The sequence below is a fragment of the Hippoglossus hippoglossus genome, chromosome 6 (assembly GCF_009819705.1).
Source record: "Hippoglossus hippoglossus isolate fHipHip1 chromosome 6, fHipHip1.pri, whole genome shotgun sequence".
Taxonomy (NCBI): Eukaryota; Metazoa; Chordata; class Actinopteri; order Pleuronectiformes; family Pleuronectidae; genus Hippoglossus; species Hippoglossus hippoglossus.
The window spans coordinates 19,153,501-19,176,668 of record NC_047156.1 but is presented as its reverse complement, the minus strand read 5'-3'; the positions used below and the strand labels follow the sequence as shown (position 1 = coordinate 19,176,668).

Below are 23,168 nucleotides of genomic sequence, written 5' to 3'. Positions count from 1 at the left end.
TTCCAGCCCATCATAGTTGTCTTCATTTCAATTGACAATGTTGTATTTCGGCAGCGTGCTCTGGTTTCTGTTGATGTAGGGTCCACAGTGAGCCTGCTGGTTAGGAGCATGCCGACCATCCATGCCTATGCCAAAGTTATGGAAAAGCTACCCAACGGCTCTGGAGCCCTAATGGGGAAACCGTATGGTTGAAAAATGATATCGCAAATGAGGAGACAACTAATGGTGTTATTGCAGCAGAATGCTTGTCGAACTAAAATAGATGGACACATCTGTTGTTTATCGGGGTAAATTGGTTGTGTCCATGCTTGGCTGGCTCGTGAGTGCGTCGTGCACGTATGCATGCGGGAGAAACCCGAAAGCAGACAAACATTTACATTCATGGAGCTTTTTGTTTTGAGAAACTCGGCGTTCCGCAGGCCTCCTCTGCGTCGCTTTTGTTTTAAAGGGCTTTTTATACATTTCCTTTAATTTCGGAGATACGTTGTTGGCATTATGTGGTGGCTGCGCTGTGCATTTAATTCAGTGGCTCTGTTAACAATCACTCCTCTGAAGGGAGCAGCTGAATTAGCTCCAGCTCCGTCTCCAAAAGAACTTTTTTCTTTGTTGTGAATGTGGCACTTTCTTCTTGTAATGCAGCTCATGTTGTTTTCCTCACCACTCAACATGGTCTTTTTCTGCGCTTTCATGTCTGTTTAAAGCATTGGAAGCATTTGTATTCCGTCTTACTTTGTAGTGTATAAATCCACATGTAGTAATTCTAACTCACGGCGTCCTCGTTCTTTAATGTGGCTTTTCTAAGCATTGTCACACTTCTTTGTGGATTGGATGCATGAGCTAAATCAGGTTGAGACCATTGGGCTCTTCAACTTTTTGGTGAGCAATGCGACATTTAAATCCTGTTCCGAAATGGCGTCATTTGAATTTCATGCTCTCGTATCCTTTCCTTGCTCGGTTTCCATAGTAGATCTGCACAAATAAATGGCCATGCTGAGAACGTCACTGTTTGTGTCCAGTTCTGGTCGGAGAACGATGACTACTGGGCCTGCCATGATTGTCCAATAATGATGGGACTCGGTGGACTTCTCAATAAAATATCAGATGACGTCCTCTTTTAGCCCAACGTGAAACTCAGGGTTCCCATGGCAGATTTACAAAGACGTTTTTAAATTTCATTTTTTCTTTCGTATTTTTCTCCATGAAGATCACCACAGGTCTTACCCTCTCCTGTCAAATGTGAGTCACACACAGAGGTAATATACAGTGAGAGGAAAGTTATACTGCACAGATTAACATGAAATATATGTTTAATCCAGACTGCAAATCTGGCAGGAGAAGTTGAAGTTGTTTGGATATTCTCTGGACTACAGATTGTATCGTTTTATGGCTCCATCTCTGTGTTTGATTCTGTCGCGCTGCAGTTTGACTGTTGTTGAAAACGGTAAGAAATGCTGCCTCTTCTTTGTGCATCTTCTACAAGTGAATGGATTTATTCCTGCTCTCCGTGAGGGTGTGAAGGAGAAAATGTTGCAACATTTGTGCATCTTGACAGTGTTTGGTTGAACCCGGGGTGGCACTGAGGTGCACACAGACGTTTTTTCGGACCAGTAGATAAACAGGCTTGTGCGGATTCTAGAAACATCAATAACTTATTTTTACCAAAACACACACCCTAATATACTTTTCTAAGAATTGTATTTTAGATAAATTGAGATAAAGATCGGGCCAGATGTTCAGAAATTGTATTGAGTTGACCTAAACTGAGACAAATGAAATATAGGACAAACCCCCACCTTGCACAGGTTTGTTATGTCATGAGTGAGTTGTGTTTAATTTAAAGTTGTGAGCATGGATTACTGATCTGATGACTAAAATAACCACACATTTTAGGACTTGACAGCATATTTGGATGTACACTGCACAGGCTCAGACAGCCAGAGTCAAAGCCCCTGAGCTATGATGAGAGCGTGATCAAATAACTGGTTTAGGTAATCCGGCTAATTCACGGACTTGTTTGAAACCAGCAACTTGCTTGTGGACCTGCTTTTGAAGCTGGTTCTAGTGATATTGACTCAACTGTTCATGAGAAAAACAATAATAACCAATAATTTCCCAAACATTTTTTAAAACGTAATTATTGTTTGACAGTACTCACAGTGGCTGACATATCCAGATGTTGTGTTACTATCGTTTCTGACTGCGGGTTCACGTGTTCAGGTTTCCCCCTGGGTTTATGCTCAGCACAAAAAAGAGACATGCGGGTATGAGATATCTGTTGTTCTTGTGTCTCCCAGAAACCTCTGTCTTAAAACCAGCCTGGTGTTAGCTGTGCCACCCACCATCACTCACCAGAGCAGTGATCAACAGTGAGATCTACAGGCTCAGAGTCCTCCTGCATGTTTTGGGTTTTTGGGAGAGATCAGGGTAGAAGTCAACTGAACTAAACTTGGATACAACTGCCCCATTGAAAGAGTTGAATGGGCTCATCCTGCAACAACAAACAGATCTGCAGTCACTCAAGAGATAACCAGCTAAATCTCTAGCACAGTCTTAGAAAGTTCCGCTAAAGTTTCCTACATAAACCTCAAAGGTAGCGTTGTTAAGTTATTTCTATTTGCTGAAATCCTCTTCACCTGCCAGTGTGAAACTTTGGAAAAAAGTGTGTGATTTAGCATTTTCTTCACCTCGCCGCCAAGCTGCCATCAGCTCATACACGACATCCTCGGCCGTGATAGTTTCCAGTGTTTGTCTTTCATGATTGAAGATGTATCCACGTTTGTTTGACCACGTCTTTATATATTATGGAATTCTTCTGCATGGCATATGAAATCATGGAATACACCCCTTCAACAAAATGTTCCAATCCCTTCTCCGAATCTACAGATTCCCACATCATCATAATCAAGTACGGGGGAAAAGCTATTCCCGTTCCGCTCCCATTTAAGTTTTTGATTCAAATCCCCCAAATTATGAACACTAAACCTTTCCCCCTGCTCTGTGATCCACTCTTAGTTTTGTACTACAGGGAGGAGATGTTGGCATTTTTTTTCTTCTTTCGAGAGCTAAAGATCAGCCGACCGCAAGTCTAATGCATTCTCTCTGTGCCGCCTGCTCTTGGAGGCTGTCTCCCCTGTTCTGGAGCTGCTCCGTGGTGTTACATTTGCTTTCCAAGAGAGCACACGTTGATAGTTGGGTTATGAAGCATTACATGGCCCGAGATATCTTCATTCAGCAGACGTGATTGGGTTTCATTTGATTCTTATTTCACCCATCTACTGTAAACAGAAAAGTGTGCTCACTTCAGAGCTTCTGCTGGCACCTCCTCTGTTCCCTGACACTCTGCTGAACACAAGACCTCAAGTCTCAAGATGGATTGATGGAAAAATGAAAGCATCCCTGTTCATGTTGCCGTTCTACCCCTCAACAGTTTCTCCGTTTTGCAGAGAGCGCTTGGCTCACTCATTGTGCCCTAACTGACAAATTGAAGGACAACACCATAAACTTGCAGTGAGATTTGAAACTCGCAATTTAAGCGCATCTCCGTTTCCTCTGCGAAAGCAGATTTAGCAGTCTCCCCCCCCGAGCCCTGCCATGGTGTTGGCACCAGTCAGTACCGTTGGTCTGTAGAAATGTGGAACGAATTACCCTGCGCGAACAGAAATGGGTGTCATCGAGTGGATTGTTGCAGTCTATTAAGAAGTAATAATAAAATTAGAGACAGATCCATCAGTGAGTCAGGAGGAAGCGTATATTCAGGATAGGAATGGCAAACGTGGTCAATCCTCCAATCATAATACTTGGCCTGGTTTCTGGATGAATCGTTTTATTTTAAATATTCCTGTCAAGGCTGATCCCCTGGCTGTAATTTGTTGATGCAGTTTCATTATGCATATTTGAGTGCATTCACCCACGCGTGAAGTGCATTGAAAGCCCCATGTGGTTTCTGTTAACTCATCTCACATAAGTTGATGGGTTTGAGATCCAGGGAGCGATCTTTGCCCCATATCCCCATACTTCAACTTGTATTATATACATAATACTTAATCCCTCCACCGAGAAGGTTATGTGTTCACTCCTGGTTTGTTTCTTTGTTTGTTCATCAGCAAGATTGCTAAAAAAAAACTACAGAACAGATTTCCTTTAAACTTGGAAGGATGGGGCATGGGACATGGAAGAACCCAGTTAAAGTCTGGCTTTCTTAAACACTGCAAGAATGGGCTTTTTTATTTTCACCAATTTTCCAGGGAATAATTCATGGATCTTGATGAAAAGAATTAGGCACATTTAGGGAAGTGTTATAAATTAGTGTGTGTATTGTGGTGCTACTTGATTGAATTTAAGGGGGCTGTTGGGCCTTGGCGGAGGTATTCTACTTCCTTACTGCGATAGATTCAGTTATTTGGGAATGTATGTCACTATCACAACATGTTTGTACGTTTTACCTCTGCCAAGGAGGTTATGCTTTCACCTCTACTGTTGGTTGGTCGGTCGATTAGTTTGCTCGCAGGATTACACAACAACTACCGAGCTGATTTTGACGAAACTTGCTGTTAGTGTATATGAGGTATATGACCCTGAGGGGGCACGTAAAAATGGGGCTGGAAACCTGTAACAACCACAAATGTGTTGCTGAGATAATCAAGGTTCAGTCTAGGGAATCAAAACTTTGTAAGTATGTTCAATAGTATCAGAACTATGTCCAAATGAACAGGGTGGAGAATTGAAGGGGACTATCGGGCCTTGGCGGAGCTATGCCATTCTAGTTTCCTTCTATAGTGATATGTTTCAAATTAAAACGTGTAACATCAGACATTCTTGTGGCAAACAACCTGTATTAGAGATATTTAAAAGCTCTGCTCGTGAGCACCTCACAGCTCTGTTCAAACTGCAATGCACTTGATGTTGGCGAGCTGGAAAATGGACACCTTTCAACGGCTACACTCAGCATCAAAAGCCAACACTGGCCCTCTTGTCGTAAAACGGCCTGCTCTGGTTACTCTGTTTGACTTTCCAGCTAGTTTGTCACCGTCCTGAGTCATGCTTTTCATCTGAAAGAGGTTTCTTGTTGTGCCGGCAGTGAAATATTACAAAAGTTCAATCATGCTGCCTCTGGCTCATTGCGCAAGAATAGATGCTGCACCAGAGCAGGTGAGCCGTTTGCTGCAGAGGTAAGACTGCTGCGGATCCATTTGTACAGCAGTGTCAAACACAATTCATCTGCAGTTTAAAGCAGCAAGTTGTCTTATAGGTAGAATTGAAGGGAAGATGTTATGTATGTTGTTGAAAAGAAGCAGGGAAAGGTCTCCTTTCCACTGTGACCTACATCATGCCTCTCTGAGTTGTTGCCCAAAGCTGTGCTTCATGACTGATAACATGAAAACACTTACAATGAGAAAAAAGGAAACTGGAGAAGAAATCTTTCCGAAGAAATATGAAGGCTTAGGCTTAGATCGGTTGTTAGACAATAGAGGGTGTTTTCATGTCTGTATTTACCCATCCTTCTTTATGGTATCACCTTCCTGCCAATCCCTCTTTAATCCACCTCTCCTTGGAAGGCCAGATTGTGGTGAAGGCAACGACTGATCCACCTGCCAGGATTTATTGGCTGCAGGGTCCCAACCAGTATAAGACAAATGATGTTTAACTCAGCAGGTTCAGTGAAAAAGACTTGTTTAGAAAGACGTTCTGGACAGGCACAGACTTGATGGGGAGATGCAGGACTCCTTCAAGCTGAGCTCCCTCTCAGAGGAGGGAGAAGGGTCACTACAGGAAGATAGAGGCCGACATGAGTCTTGGTGAGGTTGTTTTTTTTGTTATTCCCAGTTATAACAGTGGAGGAGGCTTTTGGCCTGGTCTTTGACATCGCATGCAGTTTTCTAAAAAAACAGAATTGACTGTAGATTTAAAGTTTTGGCGTCTGTTTTTGTTTGGATGCAGCATGTCAGAGAGAATGTGAACTGAATTTTGGTTTATACGTCTTTACTGATTTAGAAAATGAAAACTAATATACACAGTGTATTCATTCAGCTCGCAGTTTTGAATTAAAGACAATCGAAAACTTATGGTTTTGCTTCTTAGTTGAGAAGCGAAGCGATGCCAGTAAAGTTTTCCCGAAAGAGCTGTACGCCTTCTTCGCCAGCGAATTCAAGCAGCACTGAAGAAAATTTGTGTGGCATAACAGCAATTATTATTATCGTAGTGAATAAAAAATAAAATTTAGAGTCACATCAAAGATTCCATACATCAGGTGCAAGTAGAATACTTACAATAGCTGTAGGTTGCTAAAGTTCTGCCACATTTCAAGCAGATTTCCTCTCATTCACTGCACTACAATCTCTCAGTTGGAAGACAACAGAAGACTCACAGATTTCGAACGCACTGGCGGAGCTCCTTCCCCTTTCTCGGAATCAGTTGATGGTCGTTTGTGGTGAAATCATATCCCTGCAGAAAGCAAGTACAACATCACAGTCCAACCTTAGGTTAATAATGAACGGACAAGAAAATCTATTCAAATGACTGTGTGGTTCTGTGCTTGCTTTGTTTCCTCGTTCTGACAGAGTAAAAGGAAATGCAAGTTGAGATATTAATTTTGCTCAGCTGAACTCCTTTTAAATCACTAAGCGATGTCGTCTTAAAAATAGAAAGTTAAATATCAGCTACAGGATAAACATTCTTCCCCGGAAAGCAAATAAGTCAGTCACACAGTGGAACTGTAGCCACCTATGTCGAACCCAATCATTATTCAAGAAAAAAAGAAATTGTGACAGATGACAGATTTCTGTGCTTCTTATATTTTAAAGGCTATCATCATTACGGAGCGAAACTTCACAGTTCAACTCTGGCTTGAGGAACATGAGCTTTACCCGGCCTGACATATGAGCTTAGTTAGTTGGCAGTGAGTGTCGTGCCCAGGACTAATAAAGACAGTGAAAAAGCCATTCTTCAAAACTGGAGGTTTTTCAAGAGCACACAAGTGGATACTTTGACACCGGTGAACTCTCCCAAAATGCCATCAATCATCTCGCTGCCGCCAAGGTTTTTCCCCTTTGTGGGATTTGTTTCTTGTTGGTTTTGCACTCTAAAGGCAAATTGTGGTTATTGACTCATTCACCCTACTCTGTTATACGATATAATAACGATATAGAAATACTTGTCATTTTTGCACGGAAGGGGCGGTGAATTCGCGGTTGGTATATATATATCGCAAAACAACATCTCTGGTGCATTGCAGTGCCAAGCTATACCAGTAACACTGCGGATTCATTCCCAGGCAGCGAAGTGCTCCATACCACGTGGGTAAGAGTGTGGAAATGACGCGTGCATTGTGTTATGGTGGAACAGTGGTGGATAAAAGGCCTATTTTTCAGCCCATCGTGATGTGGGCTGCCGTAATCCTCTCTGCCCTCCTCCATGGGAGCCCAGAGAAAACAGAGCTCTCGTATGTATCTGTGTGTGTTTGTGTGAGTGTCAGTGTGTCGGATCTTTCCCCAAGCGTTATCAGATACGGCAGTCTGATGCTTTGTTGTTCTCCAGTGTGTGGGCTGTGGTCATCATGGCTTGATAAAGGTCATCTCTTCCTCTTTTTCTCCCAATATTTTTCGCCTCACATCCCCTGCCCACAACATCGTCATGCAGGGTGGGGCCTCTCGTCCTCTGCAGCCAAACGGTGCTATCATCGCCAGGCCCCTTTCCTTGTTCATTCATCAGCTCTGTCTCTGTCTCAGACTGTGTGGGTGTGTCGGGAGCTGGGGTCCCACTTCTTTCCCTCACCCCTCTCTCACTCTCTCACTCTCTCACTCTCTCTCTCGCTCTCTTCCTCTCCTGCCCACCCACCGTCTGTCTGCTGACGTGGTCCAGGGTCTTTCTGGGCCCTGACCCCTGGGCCCCTGTGTGTGTTATATGTGTGTGTGACATTCGCCCATCCCTCCCTGCGGGCGTTGTGTTATCGGTGGGATCTGCGTCTGTCTGTGTCTGCCAGTGCTGCTAGACGCAGGAGGAAACAGGATGCGAGAGGATCAACCGTAATCTCACAGTGCGCTTTGTTCCGCACAATCCCAGGCCGATCACTGTATTCTCTACACGCAGGGCTGCCACTGGACATTTACATGTGCCAACAATCACACAGCTACTGGCCCACGTAGGTGAGAGCAGGGAGAGACGGAGAGTTAGTGGCTTTGAGGCGAAGAGATGCAAGTAGGAGTTTAGAGGATGTCAAGAGACCTAGAGAGAGAGGTTGTTTTTTTTTCGAGGGTTTGATGAATTTCGGCAAATATGGAAATGTTAGGTCTGGAGGTTTCTTAACAATGGAGGAAACATGTCATCAGTGGCGTATTTGATTTGTTGATTATAGTGATGATGGTATTTTCAATGATATGATGTGTGATAGATATATATCGCAGTAAGTATGTTTCCATCGAAGGTCAAATGGGATTGAAATGAAGGAAAAGGCTAACTACTGTCCTCGCATGAACTTAATGATGACCGTTTACAGCACATTCAGGCCCACAGTTTCTGAGCTGAGCAGGTGAGGTCCTCATTTGCTCTAATTATTCGGATGAAAGTGTGGGAAGAAGGATTTGTGCTTGTTTTAGCAAGCCTCGGTATTCAGTCTGAAAAGCATCTCCACCTCAGGGAGATCAGGGAAGAAAAGGGATTCTTTGGAGACGTTTTTTCTGCCAGCCCAATTTTCTGTGCCTGGGAGGCAGCTTACTTAGATTCTTAGTGTTTAATACCGGCAACGTTAAATACCCTCATAATTGTTTTAGCTTACTGCTCAAAGCCGTCCTTATTACACGAATCAAGCTCGAGACCCTATAGTGAGCCTTATGCCAAAGCGTGTCACTTCCCCGGTTCTATGATGTGAGTACGCAGAGAATGTGGAGCCTAGTTCTGGTAAAACAATATTATTTTATTGTACAGGAACACGGCTGTGCTAATTCCTTGAGCTGCAAACCTCACGGACCACAACTTTGTCTATAATTTGCTGGGAGCATATGTTCATAGCAACGGTACATAAAGCGGAACGGAAAACAGTAGTAGAGAGCACATTAGTCAGTTCAGTGATTGGTATACAAAGCTAGGGATTTTCCTCCAGCTTTCTTCCCCCTCTGTGAGGCCCTGGAGACACAGTTCCATCGCAGAGACGGCTTTGGTCAGAGCTTGTTTTCAGTGTTTCTGGTGTCATAATTATATTATATATGTGGAGTGTGGAAAAATACCTCTTTTGATGGAATATACTTACACGCATGATCAATGTTGAAATCATACCACATCAGACTTTAATTTGATTCACTCCTTTGCAGATTAGTAGGTCGTCATATTTTGAATTTGTCTTCGATTCCTTTTTTTAAAGGAAAAGTAGGGACCTTTTTAGTTTTATTGTTTTCATTTTATTTGTATGCTGGAAGTGCAGTAACGTCGATGTAACTGTATTTATACTGTGGTTTTCCAGTCTTACTGACCACTCAAACCACTTTACAGCACAAGTCACATTCATTCATTCATTCATTCACACACATTCATGCAGCCCTGCTATACAACATGCTGTTTCTATCGCACACCATTCAAACACTGTCTTTACAATCATCAGAGGCAGACTGGAGGTGCTGGGGATTGAACCATCAACCTTCTGGTCGGTGGACAACCCTTTCTAACCTATGAGCCACAGCTCAGAAAGGATAGCAGGAAAACAACAACAACAAAGTTAGCTAACAAATCCATCAAAGGGGCAGGTGGTGATCTGATTGTTGACCGCCTGGCCCTGAAGTGAGAAAAAAAAAAAAGTTGCTTGCCCAGTTCATGATTCACTGTCAACAATACCACAAGTGCAAAGTCTCCTGGCCACCAGTAGGTGACACTTTTCCCTTTGTTCACTGCGGTGCCTTTTGTCCCTGACAGGATGTCCTTGTGCTTAATGGATACAACGTTTTAAAAACTCCAGTGTATCGTTGTGTTTTTGAAATGATGTAATTTCTTATGCAATCCAATCCTCCGATGTCCCTGCACTGTGAGTGCATGTCCGGGATGAGGGGGGGGGCCTTTAAAAAGCTTTCCCCTTCACTGCTCCACCAACAGGCTCAGCTTGTGTGGAGAGGCCATTCAGCTGCACTGCTGGGCTTTGCCGGGCCCGAGCTCTGTCTGTGTGTGTGTGTGTGTGTGCGTGTGCGTGCGCGCATGTGTGCGTGTGCGTGTGCATGTTCCTGTTGCTTGGCAAGTCCCCGTATTCCAGCCAAAACTTGTAGTGATGAAGTTGCATCTGTGCTGCAGCGTCCTGTGTGTGCATGCTTCACTGCAGCTCGTGTCGGCCGCAGACCTTCTTATGTGCTCGTGCAACCTCAAATTGGCAGAATCAAAATCAACCTTTGTGGCCGAGGACGCTGACATAAACAACAAATGTGATTCTGGTGGTCAGTAGCTTTCTTGGTGCCAGAAAGTAAATCTTAACAGATATTTACAGCTAACAAGCTTTTAAAAACATTCAAACAAGCACAAAATACACACAGCCATTATGCACGCGTGAGTTTTATCATAATATCAATCAAGAAATGCAACTGTGGTATTCAGAAAGTGAGATAAGAGGTATAATAAAATAAGATAAGACATAGCTGTTGTCCATTTGGTGTCTCACTAGCCAGAAAACTTTCCTTCAGTTTAGATTTCAAGCCTTTATCTCTGGATGGGCTTGACACAACAAAACTGACCTTGGGCTGTATTTCAGACTGTAGCCCAAGTCTCTTCAGTATATCTTTTCTATTTCCTCTCTTGTCAGCAGCAAAGCCTCACCATGGCCTGTGAGCGGCGACGGATACGAGACCCGTTGAGGTCAGCTGTAGTGTCGCCAGATCAGCTAGCATACATCGCACCAGCACGGCTCGTACAGTGTCGTCAGTTGTAAATCTCCCGTGCTGTGTCATGTGAACTTTGTCTCGTGGTGTGCCTTCCTCCGGCTCTAAACACAGATTGCCATTTCAGCGGTCGAGCCACTACATCCAGAGACTTCTTTTTGTGTCCCTGTTTTGGCAGATGGTCAAGAGACATGACGGGCATCGCAGCAGGGGCCGGCATCCAAAGTTTTGTGGTCAGTTAATGTGAAGGCCAAGGCGCACTGAGTGTGTAGCTTTCACTGCGTCTCCGGTTTCAGTCCCTGACACCAGGATATTACGGGCTATTTAATGCTTGTTTATGGGCTCTTGTACCTGTTCGGGGTGAATCCAGACTGATCTTCTCCCTTACTTTCTTGGATAGTGTTGCAGACACTTGCCACTAAACTCCATTAGACATCTGGTTTAATATTCCCTCATTCTTCTCTCCTGGATGTTTCCAAGTTCATTGAGGTTTTTCTGGTCACTCCAATTTTCCACTGGCAGCTTGCGAGGCTATCCCAGGGTGGTTCCTCCTGGAGGGCTGTCAGGACTCTGGGGCCAGCTTCTTCAGGGCTTTCTGCTGCTGTTATGGGTGCTTTTTTTTCCTCCTCCTCCACATTTCATCAACCACACGTCTGTTCAGCAAAGCAGGGCCTTCCTTTCTGAGGGCGCAGGAGCACAGTGATTATGCACAATGATTAACAAAAGCATTGTTGTTAATAATATGGAATTTCCTGCTTGTGGTTGTATTAGTATATTTGTTTTGTTCAGAACATTAGCAGCACCATTGGATATTTGGTTTCCGTTAGCTTGATTTCTGTTTTTTTGGGCACATTCTATTCATCATATATAGATTCTAATCTTCTTCTAATGTGTTTTTCTACAGTCCAAGCATTACTCTAAAAGTTTTTGGAGTGAATATCATCACACATAATATAACCATGTTTGGACTGAATGCTCCAAGTGAATATTTATACCAAGTGGACGGTGTATTTCAAGTGCTAAAAATGTGATTTCCCAAATTCTGATGTGTTTTTGGTTCGTTGCACAAAGAAAAAAAGAGGGTCTTGATCACCACAGTTCCCTGGCTTGTGTAATTGGCTTTCCTTTTGGCCAGGCAGAGCCTTGGCAGTGCCAGACCCACCAGGGGGGTGACATCCAGTACAAGCTCCATCATCATTTTCCCCATGAGCAGCACAACTCAATGGGCCCAGAAATGGGCATGCATCTCCGGCCCCGGGAACCACCCTTTCTCTGGAAACTGCCTTTATCCTGTTTTAAACATTACAACTGGCGCTCTGTTTGTGCGTCTATGTGCAAATGTGTTTTTAACAGTGCATGTGTGTGAGGGTGGAGGGCAGTGTGTTGTGTATTTTTATTATGTGGCCGTTGACTGGCCATGTGCGTGCATGTGAACGTGCATACGTTTACAGCTGGGCAACTCCGTTAGTGCATGTGTGTGTGAGGTGGGGGCAGCAGAAAGTTACCACAAGCTGGTGGGGCACAGCTCTGCTGCTAACCAGAGAAGAAAGCGGTTGTGAGTCAGTCCCCACCAGGCAAACCTGTGGCCGTGGTATTAGCTCTGCAGCACCAGTGCCAGGGTAGGAAATTAACAGTGGCTTTGGGTGAAAACATCTTTGAGAGTTCAGAAAATGCCCCTGAGACAAGAATAAGAGGTGCAAAAGAGAGAGGAGGAAGTGAAATGGAAAACAGATGACTGGGTATAATCCGTATGGTAAGAAGTACTTCACGCAAATTGCTTCTAATATGCAGATAAAAAGCTCCATAAACTTAGGCAATAAAAACACTATAGATACGTACATTTTACAATTCTACTTGTTACATATAGGAGGCCTAGGCATGGCTAGGCTAGGCTCCAGCTAACACTAGCAGTCTTGGCGCTATTTGGCTGCACTGTCTGCTTCCATTTAATGAGGTAAAATAAGCAAAGATTTTATGCCTAGTAAACTTCAAAATGGTTAAGAGTTTATTTGGTCAGGCAAAGGGACACAGGCAATGTTGTATTTTTTTTCTCTCACATCTGAAAATGTTTTTTTGTGTGTGTTTTGTTTCCATATAATTTCCACTTTATTGTCGTACTTTGCTGCTGCAGATGTAAACACCATGTCCGTTTGCTCATTTCAGGGTATTATTTCTGTTTTTGGTGGATACGACTGTGGGTTTGTCTGCAGTGTCTGACAGCGTATTTATTATAGGTAACTGAATGTTTACATTATATGACAGTTTACTCCTTCATTTTGAGTTTTCACCAGATCCACATCTGTTGTAGCTGCCAGGAGGTTTTGTATATATGTTTAAACTCTATACCTAAGAAAACACATTGTAGATGTGTCTCATCTGCTGTTTGAGCGTGTCACAGGCTGCTATCGTTATATTTAAATAAATCAGACGGAGGAATCTCTGATCACGGGTGATTTATTGATCCTTCGCTCTTCACATGTGCATCTTCTCCTCTCTGCAGGGAAAGAACGTGCAGTTTGTTGTGCAACTTCTCTGAAAGCCATTGACGAAATCATATATCAACAAAAAGCTTTTGGTTCTCTGAGGGGCAGACGAATTTCACCTAGAGAGATTCCACTAATTACAACTGAGTACATTACACAACATACATCAAAAGTCTTACAAACATTCCTCTCCGAATGCTGAAAGGCCCCTGAAACACTTTGCGGTTAGCTTTGTTTCTGCTGCTCGGCCCTTTTCCAGATTACTGCCAGTTGAAGGGAGAGCAGGGTTGTAATAACCCACGGTCTGTTTTCGACCAGGAGGGGCCTTTAAAGCCTGATCCCTCTAATGTTCCAAAGAACCGTAATGTGATAATATCGTTTGGATAATTAATCAATAACAAATTCAAAAACCTATTAATCATTCAAGTCGTTTATTAATAATGAATGTCAGTTTCAGCCTTTCTCTGTTTTACTTCAATGCAAATTGAATACCTCAACAAAACAAGCTAGAGCGTTTAAATGCATCACACTAGGCTCTTGTATTCACCATGTTATAAGCAAAACGGTTTAAGCAACTGAATGAACATGTAATATTACACTGCATATGGTGATTATTTGAAGTGAACATTTGTTATCATAAATTTTGCTTTAGAGAGCTAGAGAATGTGTGCATATCTTTGAGAATAATATAATCCTTCAGTTTGAGGGATCATATTGAGTGACAGCCCAGACTGGACATTTATTTGGGTTTACATAATTTTGACACAGGAGTACGCAACCTGCCACAGGTAATACATACGTCCTTAGCTGCTAATCCTATCATGTGCAGCCTTGGTGCCATGCGGCTCTGGCTCCCCAGAGTGCCTCTCGTTTTGGCAGTGTACTGCGCGAGCGAGGCAGTGAGACCTGCAGACCCCAGCTGCTCACTGTGGGCAACAGTACAAGGTGCTTAGAGGAATTCAGCACTTTGGACAGCACCTACACCAGCTCTCCCCACACTGGAATTCCAACACTGCTCTCTCGCAGACTGGGCCCAAGGACCGTGCGGTCGGAAATGTGGCCACTTTTCTACCAAGGTGCAGGAGGGAAGCTGTTTGGGAGAGGGGGGAGGAATATTTGGTAGGTTATCAAGATCAGGGAGCGGACTTTGAATTTTGGTGCTGTTTATCGAGATCACATTGCGGTGTTGGATGATGGGACTGGAATGTTAGGGTGTAAGGTTTACAAAACTACAGAAGGATAGATAACAATAAAGGCTGTCTGACCAGTTATACAACATATTTACATTGTGCTCGATGCCTTATATCAGGTGCTAAACATTTGCTTGGGATCAAAATGTCTGCTGGGGTTTTTTGTATTGTGTTGTGTCATGTGACTCACCTAGAAATCATCCCACAATGTGGTCATGGTATCTCATTTTATCCAAGTATTCCTAAAAAGATCTCTTTCTCCTCTTCCAGGCAGCCGGGAAGCAGCGTTCACCTATGCCATCACAGCGGCAGGGGTGGCCCACGCCATCACTGCAGCCTGCAGCCAGGGCAACCTGAGCCAGTGCGGCTGCGACCGTGAGAAGCAGGGGTATTACAACCAGGAGGAGGGCTGGAAGTGGGGAGGCTGCTCAGCCGACATCAAGTACGGCATCGAGTTCTCTCGCCGCTTCGTGGATGCCCGCGAGATTAAAAAGACCCCACGCCGCCTCATGAACTTGCATAACAATGAGGCGGGGAGGAAGGTAAAGAACCTCAGATGCTTTGTCCACATAGAGCTACAGCATTCATCACTGTTTTTAAATGAACGGGCAATATTATTAATTGACATGAATTAAGCAACTAGTTCCAACTTAAAAACAATTCCCTGATTTGAAGGATAATTATGAGTTATTCTAGCTCAGATGATATTTTTATCATTCCTTTAAGTAGTCATGCCATTTAACTTAACAAGTGAACGTAAAGGCAAAAAACATGAATTAAACCCAAGAAGTTCAACTTTCATTTTTTGTCCCCCTGGAACAATGTTTTTCAGCGATAGAAATTATGAGGAAAATCAGACCCAGGTTGTAATAAAATTGAATTTTTTTAAAGAGAATTTAAAATTTATGACATAAAACAATCTTATGACACATAACGTTGTGAGTCAAAATGCGTCAATGTCATAACCTCTGAAGTCATGGAGAAACAACTGTGTGTGTGTGTGTGTGTGTGTGTGTGTTCGTGTGTTCCACTACAGAACAGCAAACAATCCCAGTTAAAGTGCTAGAAGTCATACAGTCATGTGACAGAGAGCTGTGATTGATCAAGCCGTTGATTGATTGATCACACAGACAGCCTTTCAGCAGCTTGTATTTCTTCAGCCATTTATTGGCATTCACTTCCATTCTAAGAGCGAAGGCTTTTATTTCTGAGAGAGTATGTTGGAAAAGTTCATTATGGACATGTTTGTTTGCTATTAGTCATCCTAGAACAGTCGTGCAGGAAAAGAACAAAAAAGAGGAGATTGCGAGAGGCGAATAAAAGAGAAGAGATGATGTTATGTTGACAAATGGTTCTAATTAATAACAGGCTTTATCGTGTCTACTGGGAACTTGAAGCCTGGCCAATGGTTGCCAGATGGACTGCCATCGCCCCTCAGCTCCTTTTCATAGAATTATGAAGTGTAAAGTCAGGAACAGGATATTATTGCAGTTCTCTGCACAATACCAAAACATGTCACTTTGACTGCATCAAACGACAGTGCGTCTATTCAGGGTGTGAAAGCAGGCCGACAATGCCGGTGTTAACACAGCAGACTGACAGGGTCTGCGCTGAATGCCATGGTGCTGCCATGTTGGACTGCCAGGGCTGGAGCTGGCACTGTCGCTGTTCTCACTCGGGGCTCGGAAACTTGAATTCGAGGAGGATGTGCAAAACATCAGATTATGTCTTTGCTGAGACAGAAGGAAAGTGGAGGTCTCTCTCGGAGTGGAAGATATTTTTTGAAGAACACAGAGGTCTGAGCTGCCGCTGGATTTACTCTTTGTTTAACCCTATTAGCACTAGGGCGGGTTGGATAACTGTCACACATCAGAAGACTGGATTGAGAAACGATTGGTCAATCCACCTCAGTGTGTGTTTTAGTTTATTGACGGCTGTTAAGTAATGCACTGATGCTAACTGTTAGCTGCAAAGTGCTACAGGTCACCTTTGCACATCACTGGTGCTACAGAGGTTCATAGTTTTGTAGGACAGAGCACAAAGTATCACAAGTAAACATCTGTCACCGGCTCTGAAAACAGCACAGGTACATTGGAGTTAATCATCTGTGTGACAAGGAAATAACTTGTTGCATTCAAGTCAGACAAATATCAAACTTGAATATTTTCAGATAAATATTGGCTTTATTGCAGGGACATTACAACTGTATAATGATGTCAATTTCTCAACAGAATATAACTACCAGCTAGAATAGCAACTACACAAATCATATCATATCAAATCACCTCATATCACATTTCGAACACACAAGCGGCTGTTTCAAACACACGCCCACACACAAAACTGTATTGCAAGGATGCTACAGCTATATATTTGTTCATCGCAGGTGACAGGCAGACAGGTTATTTTGAGATTTTGAATCTTTCTAATGGAGACACTTATACCTGATGAAAGGCCACAAAAAAGACACTCAAATGGGACCGTTATTGGTAATTTAATCAGAATATGCTGCTGTTTTATGTAGAAAAATGACTCCTGATGAGGGAGGAGCGTGTGCCTCCAATGGGATCCAGCTGAGATTTTGTTTTTCAATCACTGATGAAGAAGCGTCATTGGAACTGAACTAAAATAACAATCGGTTTCGTGACCAAACCAAATATAAAACACCCTGTGAATCATTCTGAGATCTGCATCATACTTCTTCTTGAATTGGGTGTGTGTGTGTTGAAGGAGTATCTGGTCATACTGGACTAATTAGAAACAAATTGGATGCTCTGATGGACACAGTTTAAGTAAAAACTGTGTCCATGCATCCCTCAGACTCCTTATGACAAGGATTCCTTGTGGTTCTCGCACTTTGCATTTTTGAAAATGCTCAGTCTGTATCACCATCCAAGGCAAAGTTGACAGGTGACTTAAACTTTTATGAATTCAGGGAAGCTGCTATTTTCCGCATATTTGGAAGCTGTGATAACATAAGAGTCAGAGATGGCGAACAATTAATTAGTGTCTGATAGAAATTATGATTTGTGTCCAAGAGAAAGCCCTTTCAGGCAAACATCTTGTGCAACAAAGGCCCATTACACCATTCAACCAAGCGGGGGATTCCCAATTGTGTTAAAGGGGTCATGGCAAGACTGTAACAAATGTGTTAGTACAACCCATTCAAACTTCAACCATCTCTTTTGTCTGTTCATTGACCATTGAGTTCATCAGAAAGTGAAGGGGTTCAGTTTTTATTTTGAGGTATTTGAGTTTTTTCGTCCAACAGGTCAAAGGACTCATACTTGACGCTAATGACGGTGCATGATATTTCCCAAAATCCAGAGGAGTCAGCAGCAAAGAAAAAAACGTTCTTCCCTGTGTACCATATGTTGGAGATAACCTCAAAGAGAAATTAAAACCAAGCAGTAAGGCAATCATTAGTGCATTTAAGAGGACTCTGACCTGTATGTTGGATGTAGCTCGGAGGCTATAGGATATTAGGATAACAGATTTTTTCAAATCTGTTTTCATGCACGTGGCAACGTTGCTTTCTTCTATTTATCACAATATTGACTGAGCATTCAAGTGAACCTCAAGATGTTTGTCCAGCTGTAAACAATTCATTGAGTTTGTCTTTGTTTTGTGCTGCATGTGCAACACATTCAATGATACAATAATCTGGCTTCAAACTATCCAAGATGATTGATAGTTGTATGAGATCCATGTTTACTTTTCCCTGTCATTGATGTGGTTTAGGTAGACTAAATTACAGGATGGGATATTACCAGTAAGTGCAATTTTCCCTCCCACAGGACATGAAACATCACGTCAACCATGACTCGAATTTTCAGATATGCTTGGATATGTCTACTTCACCAAAGGCTGTTGCTCTACATCAATGCAAAACACTTATTAGCCTAAATGCCCTGTTGTCATCCCAACTTTTACACAGAAATTCAAATAAATTTGTGACATGCTGTTGATCAGAAATATTTCCAATTTGTTTCCACCTAGCAACGCACAACAAAGCTAGCATTCAGGTAGCATCTTGGTAAAAAACGGTTCATCAATAAAGTATTCAATGTTTTGTGTCCTCTTCCTGTAACTAATGTTTTTAGATTTCAGAAATATAAAATAATATATATATACACACCTCTATCTAGTGTACAATGGAGGAAAACTTAAGTAAGACATGGGGTTCTGTTTCTGTCAAGGATGGTTGTAGTTGATTTAAGGTTGGGAATTAAATTCCATGTCTATATTTGATGCAGTTTTACAGCTGTTGTGTTTTATCTATCGCTCCTCAGGTTCTAGAAGAAAGGATGAAGCTAGAGTGCAAGTGCCACGGTGTCTCAGGATCCTGCACCACCAAAACCTGTTGGACTACACTTCCAAAGTTCCGCGAGATTGGCTACGTACTCAAGGACAAGTACAATGAAGCTGTGCACGTGGAGGTAGTCCGGGCTAGCCGACTGCGACAGCCCACCCACCTCAAGGTGAAGCAGACTCAGGGCTACCGCAAGCCCATGGAGACCGATCTCGTCTACATCGAGAGGTCGCCCAACTACTGCGAGGAGGATGCGTCCACAGGGAGCGTGGGCACGCAGGGACGCCTGTGCAACCGCACTTCCCCACACACAGATGGCTGCGACCTTATGTGCTGCGGCCGGGGCTACAATACACACCAGTACACCAAAGTGTGGCAGTGCAATTGTAAGTTCCAATGGTGCTGCTTCGTCAAGTGCAACACGTGCAGCGAGAGGACGGAGGTGTTTACCTGCAAATAAGGACGTGAGGAACTCAGTGCCAGGAATTGAGGCGCCAAGTACAAGCTGAATGAGGAAGACCTGGTAGAGCGAGATAAAGGTGTGACTGGGACCAGTGAGGGATTTTGACATAAAAGGAATGGAGAGTTACACTATCAGCTCTTCATGGCATCGTTTTGCACAGCAGAATCTTATCTAATTGCTTTTTTTCAGAAAGTAAATGCTAAATATCAGTAGGTAATCCCCCAGAACTTTACTGTCACATAGAGGTTATGCTCACGTACTGATGTATCCGCAGTGAAGTTGGGACTACAGGTACTGAATGAGGCCCTCGGTTGCACTCTAGGAATTTGTAACTGTTCATTTCTCAAGAGACTCGTGCACGGAGAGGAAACGCAGTACCCCGGGAGGAGATCAAAATGACAGCAGCTGACGAGGGGTGACTGAGAGAGCTTTGTCAAGTCTTAATTGAAAACTTGTAAGGGTTTTTGTCTTTTTCTCACTCAAGGGGAGCAAAAGTGAATCTTGACATGAATCGCCCCCTCCCCCAAACTGTTTGGGGCTAATGTTAGAGGTTTGCAGAAATGAAGAACATTTTGTAAGTATGGTGCGTTCAGGTGTACCAAAATCTGAGAGGAGAACTCTGTTAGACCCTCTGCTGCCAACTGGAATATGGTGGAGTATGTTAGTTTTCCAGTCACACTGGAACTGTCTGTTCTGAACACTGAAAATAAATTGTTTATTTATGTTATAGTATCTTAAAAACAAAGCACTAACGGGTAGAGATGTCTTTTTTTGTACTAAGTGTAAAGAAAAATACTTTTTAGAAACTCTGACTGAAGATGTGTGTCTATTAGAAAATGCCCCCCCTCCCCCATCCCTTAAGCACCCCATCTTTTCTTAAAAAAAAAGAAAGAAAGATAAATTGGTTTCATGGCTACTGGTGTATTGACAAAAATGTACATCATTACAGTGTGTTTCACATTCAATCACCTAGGTTCTATTTTACTGTAGCATAGATTGTTTCCACTTCTTTTACTCCGAACAGTAACATCTACTTGGACGCTTTTGCAATTTCAGTTAAGAGACAGTAGCAAGAAATCACATTTAACGACAGAGATTCTTCCTCAATTCATTAAACATGAAACATGATATGTTGCTGGATGTGTTGTCGAGTGTTGCACTGATATTCAGATACGACTCATGAGAACTGAATAAACTCCCATTTGACTCAGTTTGGCAGTTCATTGCTAAAATGTCAACTGAAGTTGAACCTGCCTGAAGAAACAGTGGTTACTTCATTTTGAAACATCTGTAAGACTGTGGTCAGTGGAGTGAGGATTAATACGATACACCCACGCATATAATAGCAGAGTTAACCAAAACTATGAAAGATATTATCATATTATTATTAATATTTAGTCTGATATGCTGCCAGTCAAGCCTTTATAAACTGTTTTCACATAACACAAGGCCAATGGCTGTCATCTGATGACAAATTAGCGTCTGGGGGCAACGGCCTATAATTGGGCTTTTCTGATGTTTACAGTCGATATCCAGGCAAATACTCTGTCCTCCGTTCGTCATTCACTGTTTACAGGCCGACTAGTTTCTTTTATCACGAGTTAAAGGTTTCTCCTCACCAAACACAAACGGCGATCCTTTTTCCAGCCAATATTTTAACTAGCTATCTGCATATCAACGAAATGAATATAAAATCCGATAGATGATGCATTTCGTTCAATGTGCTCTGCCTCATTTGCGCTCCACAGACTGATTAACCTGCAGGCAACAAAAGCATTCTCCAAGGTGATTGGTCAAAATACAAATTGTAACCAGAAGAAGGCTTCAAGCCCTAAAATCATGTCCCTCACCTACAGAATCAAATGCAGATTCACTCACTTGTTCTCACTGGGGTTATAGAGCTGGCTTGCAGATCAGCTCTCTTCTGTCGCAATAATAAAGGACAAACCCAATTTATTACAAATTTGATGAACTTTTGGAGTTACAAATGTAAAACAAGAAACAGTTTAGACAGATTAACTAAATGGCCGTACAGTCTGTCAGCTGCGATGGATTTCACAGACAGATAATAGACTTACTGTTTACCTGTCTCCTCCAAATAAGTTAAGCTGGTGAATTGGTAAGTACCATGCTATCATCATTGATAAGAAGGATGACTCGGATGATAAAAAACAAGTCAGGTGCTGTGAAAGTTTGCTGACAAACAACAGTTACACTGGTGCTTGTTACAAGACTCCAGAGGATCTCTGTCCTCTCGTGTTGTTCACCAAGAAATTGTTGAAAAGCATTTTTAACTCCCTATAAAAGCAAATGCTTTAGCTTCATAAGCTTGAAGGGGGGGATAACAGAAACTCAAGCGAGCTGCTTCACCCTGTGTCCAGTCTTTATGCTAAGCTAAGCTCATCGTCGCCTGTCTGTAGCTGCAAACGTGACACACAGACATGACGGGTATCGATCTGCTCACCTTGTCGGCGAAAAATGTCAAACTATTTCTTTAATTCATGCAGAATGAGGAAAGGGACATAAACCATAGAGCGACACTTCTCTTCTCTGGCCGAGAATCTCTTCACTATAACCACTTTATTTTTAAATATTCATGTTGTTGCCTTTTACCCAGCTTTAATCTACAATAGCCCATTTCCCGAGGTTGTGTCAGGTTTACAGACTGTATAGGCCAGTTTACTTTTTGGTTTACATATTAATTAAGAGGTTTAGAATGTAATATAACTTTTGCACATTTATAATAACCACATATTTTAGAGATTAAGAGACTGATGTAGCCTAGTCTTGCACTTAGCATTATTAGTGCTGTTTGTAGTTATGTTTGCATTATTTGTAACTTATTTTAGAGCCGCTACTCGAAATGGATGCAGATTTCATGTGAATAAAAATAAATGCATATGTACTCAGTTAAAATAACTTATTGATAACATGCCTAGTATATAGCCTCATTCTGACATTCACATTTTCTTCTCAAATACATTAAAGTAACTTTAATTGAAGGCATTTAAAATGGTTCCTTTGACAAAGATGCAAATACATTCCCACATGATGATTTACATAATGAAACATACAAGCAAGCTTTTCCTTGAGTCTTCAGTAAGAAATCCACATTCTTCTTTTTATTGCTCAGTGCCTCAGTGTTCAGTTGCCCATATCGACTGTTCCAGCAAATATCCAAAGCTATTATTTTCATAAATTCTCTCCCTCCGAAGGACAGAACACACATTAAACATGGTCATTGTGTGTGTCGAGATTTGTTGCCAAACTTAACGTAGACGTCTGTTATTCAAACATTCCAACCACGCTTAATATAGTAACGGGCAGATGCATAATGAAGCATAAATCGTTAAAAAATATAAAATGAAATAAATCAAGCCGTGTGCTGACTTTGACATTATTTTGTACACAGCACATGTTCGTAATACGCTGTGGTCTTCTGTCTTGATTGTGGCACGCACGGAACAGAAGTCAATTATCTCTCCCAGCATGGAAAGGAACTTCTCCATGTCTGTGTCAAGCAGAGACGTGATTAGACAGAGACGGACAGAAAGAGAGGGGAAAAAGCAAGGAGTAACAAGTAATATGGAAAACTGAAAAAAATAGCAATGACCCCTCCGCCCCCCCAGAAAAATAAAAAAAAATCCCCAGTAACCCTGCAAAAACTGATAATGCATCAAGTTGGAGTAAGTTTTTGTTCAAGGATGAATAGATGTTTTCCTTCTTTCCCCCCAAATTTAATTGGGGCTGTCTGACATGGGTGGTCGTAGCCACCTGTGACACTCAGAGTTCCTCTTTACCTCATCACTCTGTGTGCTCCTTGTTGTGCAGGAGCAGCAGACATCAGCCGCGTGTTCTCACGGCATGATGCGGTAC

At 42.5% G+C, this 23,168-nt stretch overlaps 1 protein-coding gene across 2 annotated transcripts in view; it reads left to right on the top strand.

Moving 5' to 3' along the window:
- The window catches only part of wnt7bb (wingless-type MMTV integration site family, member 7Bb), a 29,887-nt gene extending 9,839 nt beyond the window's left edge, over window positions 1–20,048 (top strand). For both annotated transcript variants that reach the window (XM_034588637.1, XM_034588636.1), the window contains exons 3-4: window positions 14,788–15,059; window positions 18,810–20,048. In XM_034588637.1, coding sequence (XP_034444528.1) covers window positions 14,788–15,059; window positions 18,810–19,289 — 752 coding nt within the window. In that variant the 3' untranslated portion in view covers window positions 19,290–20,048. The remainder of the gene's footprint in view (window positions 1–14,787; window positions 15,060–18,809) is intronic.
- The last annotated feature ends 3,120 nt before the right edge of the window (window positions 20,049–23,168 follow it).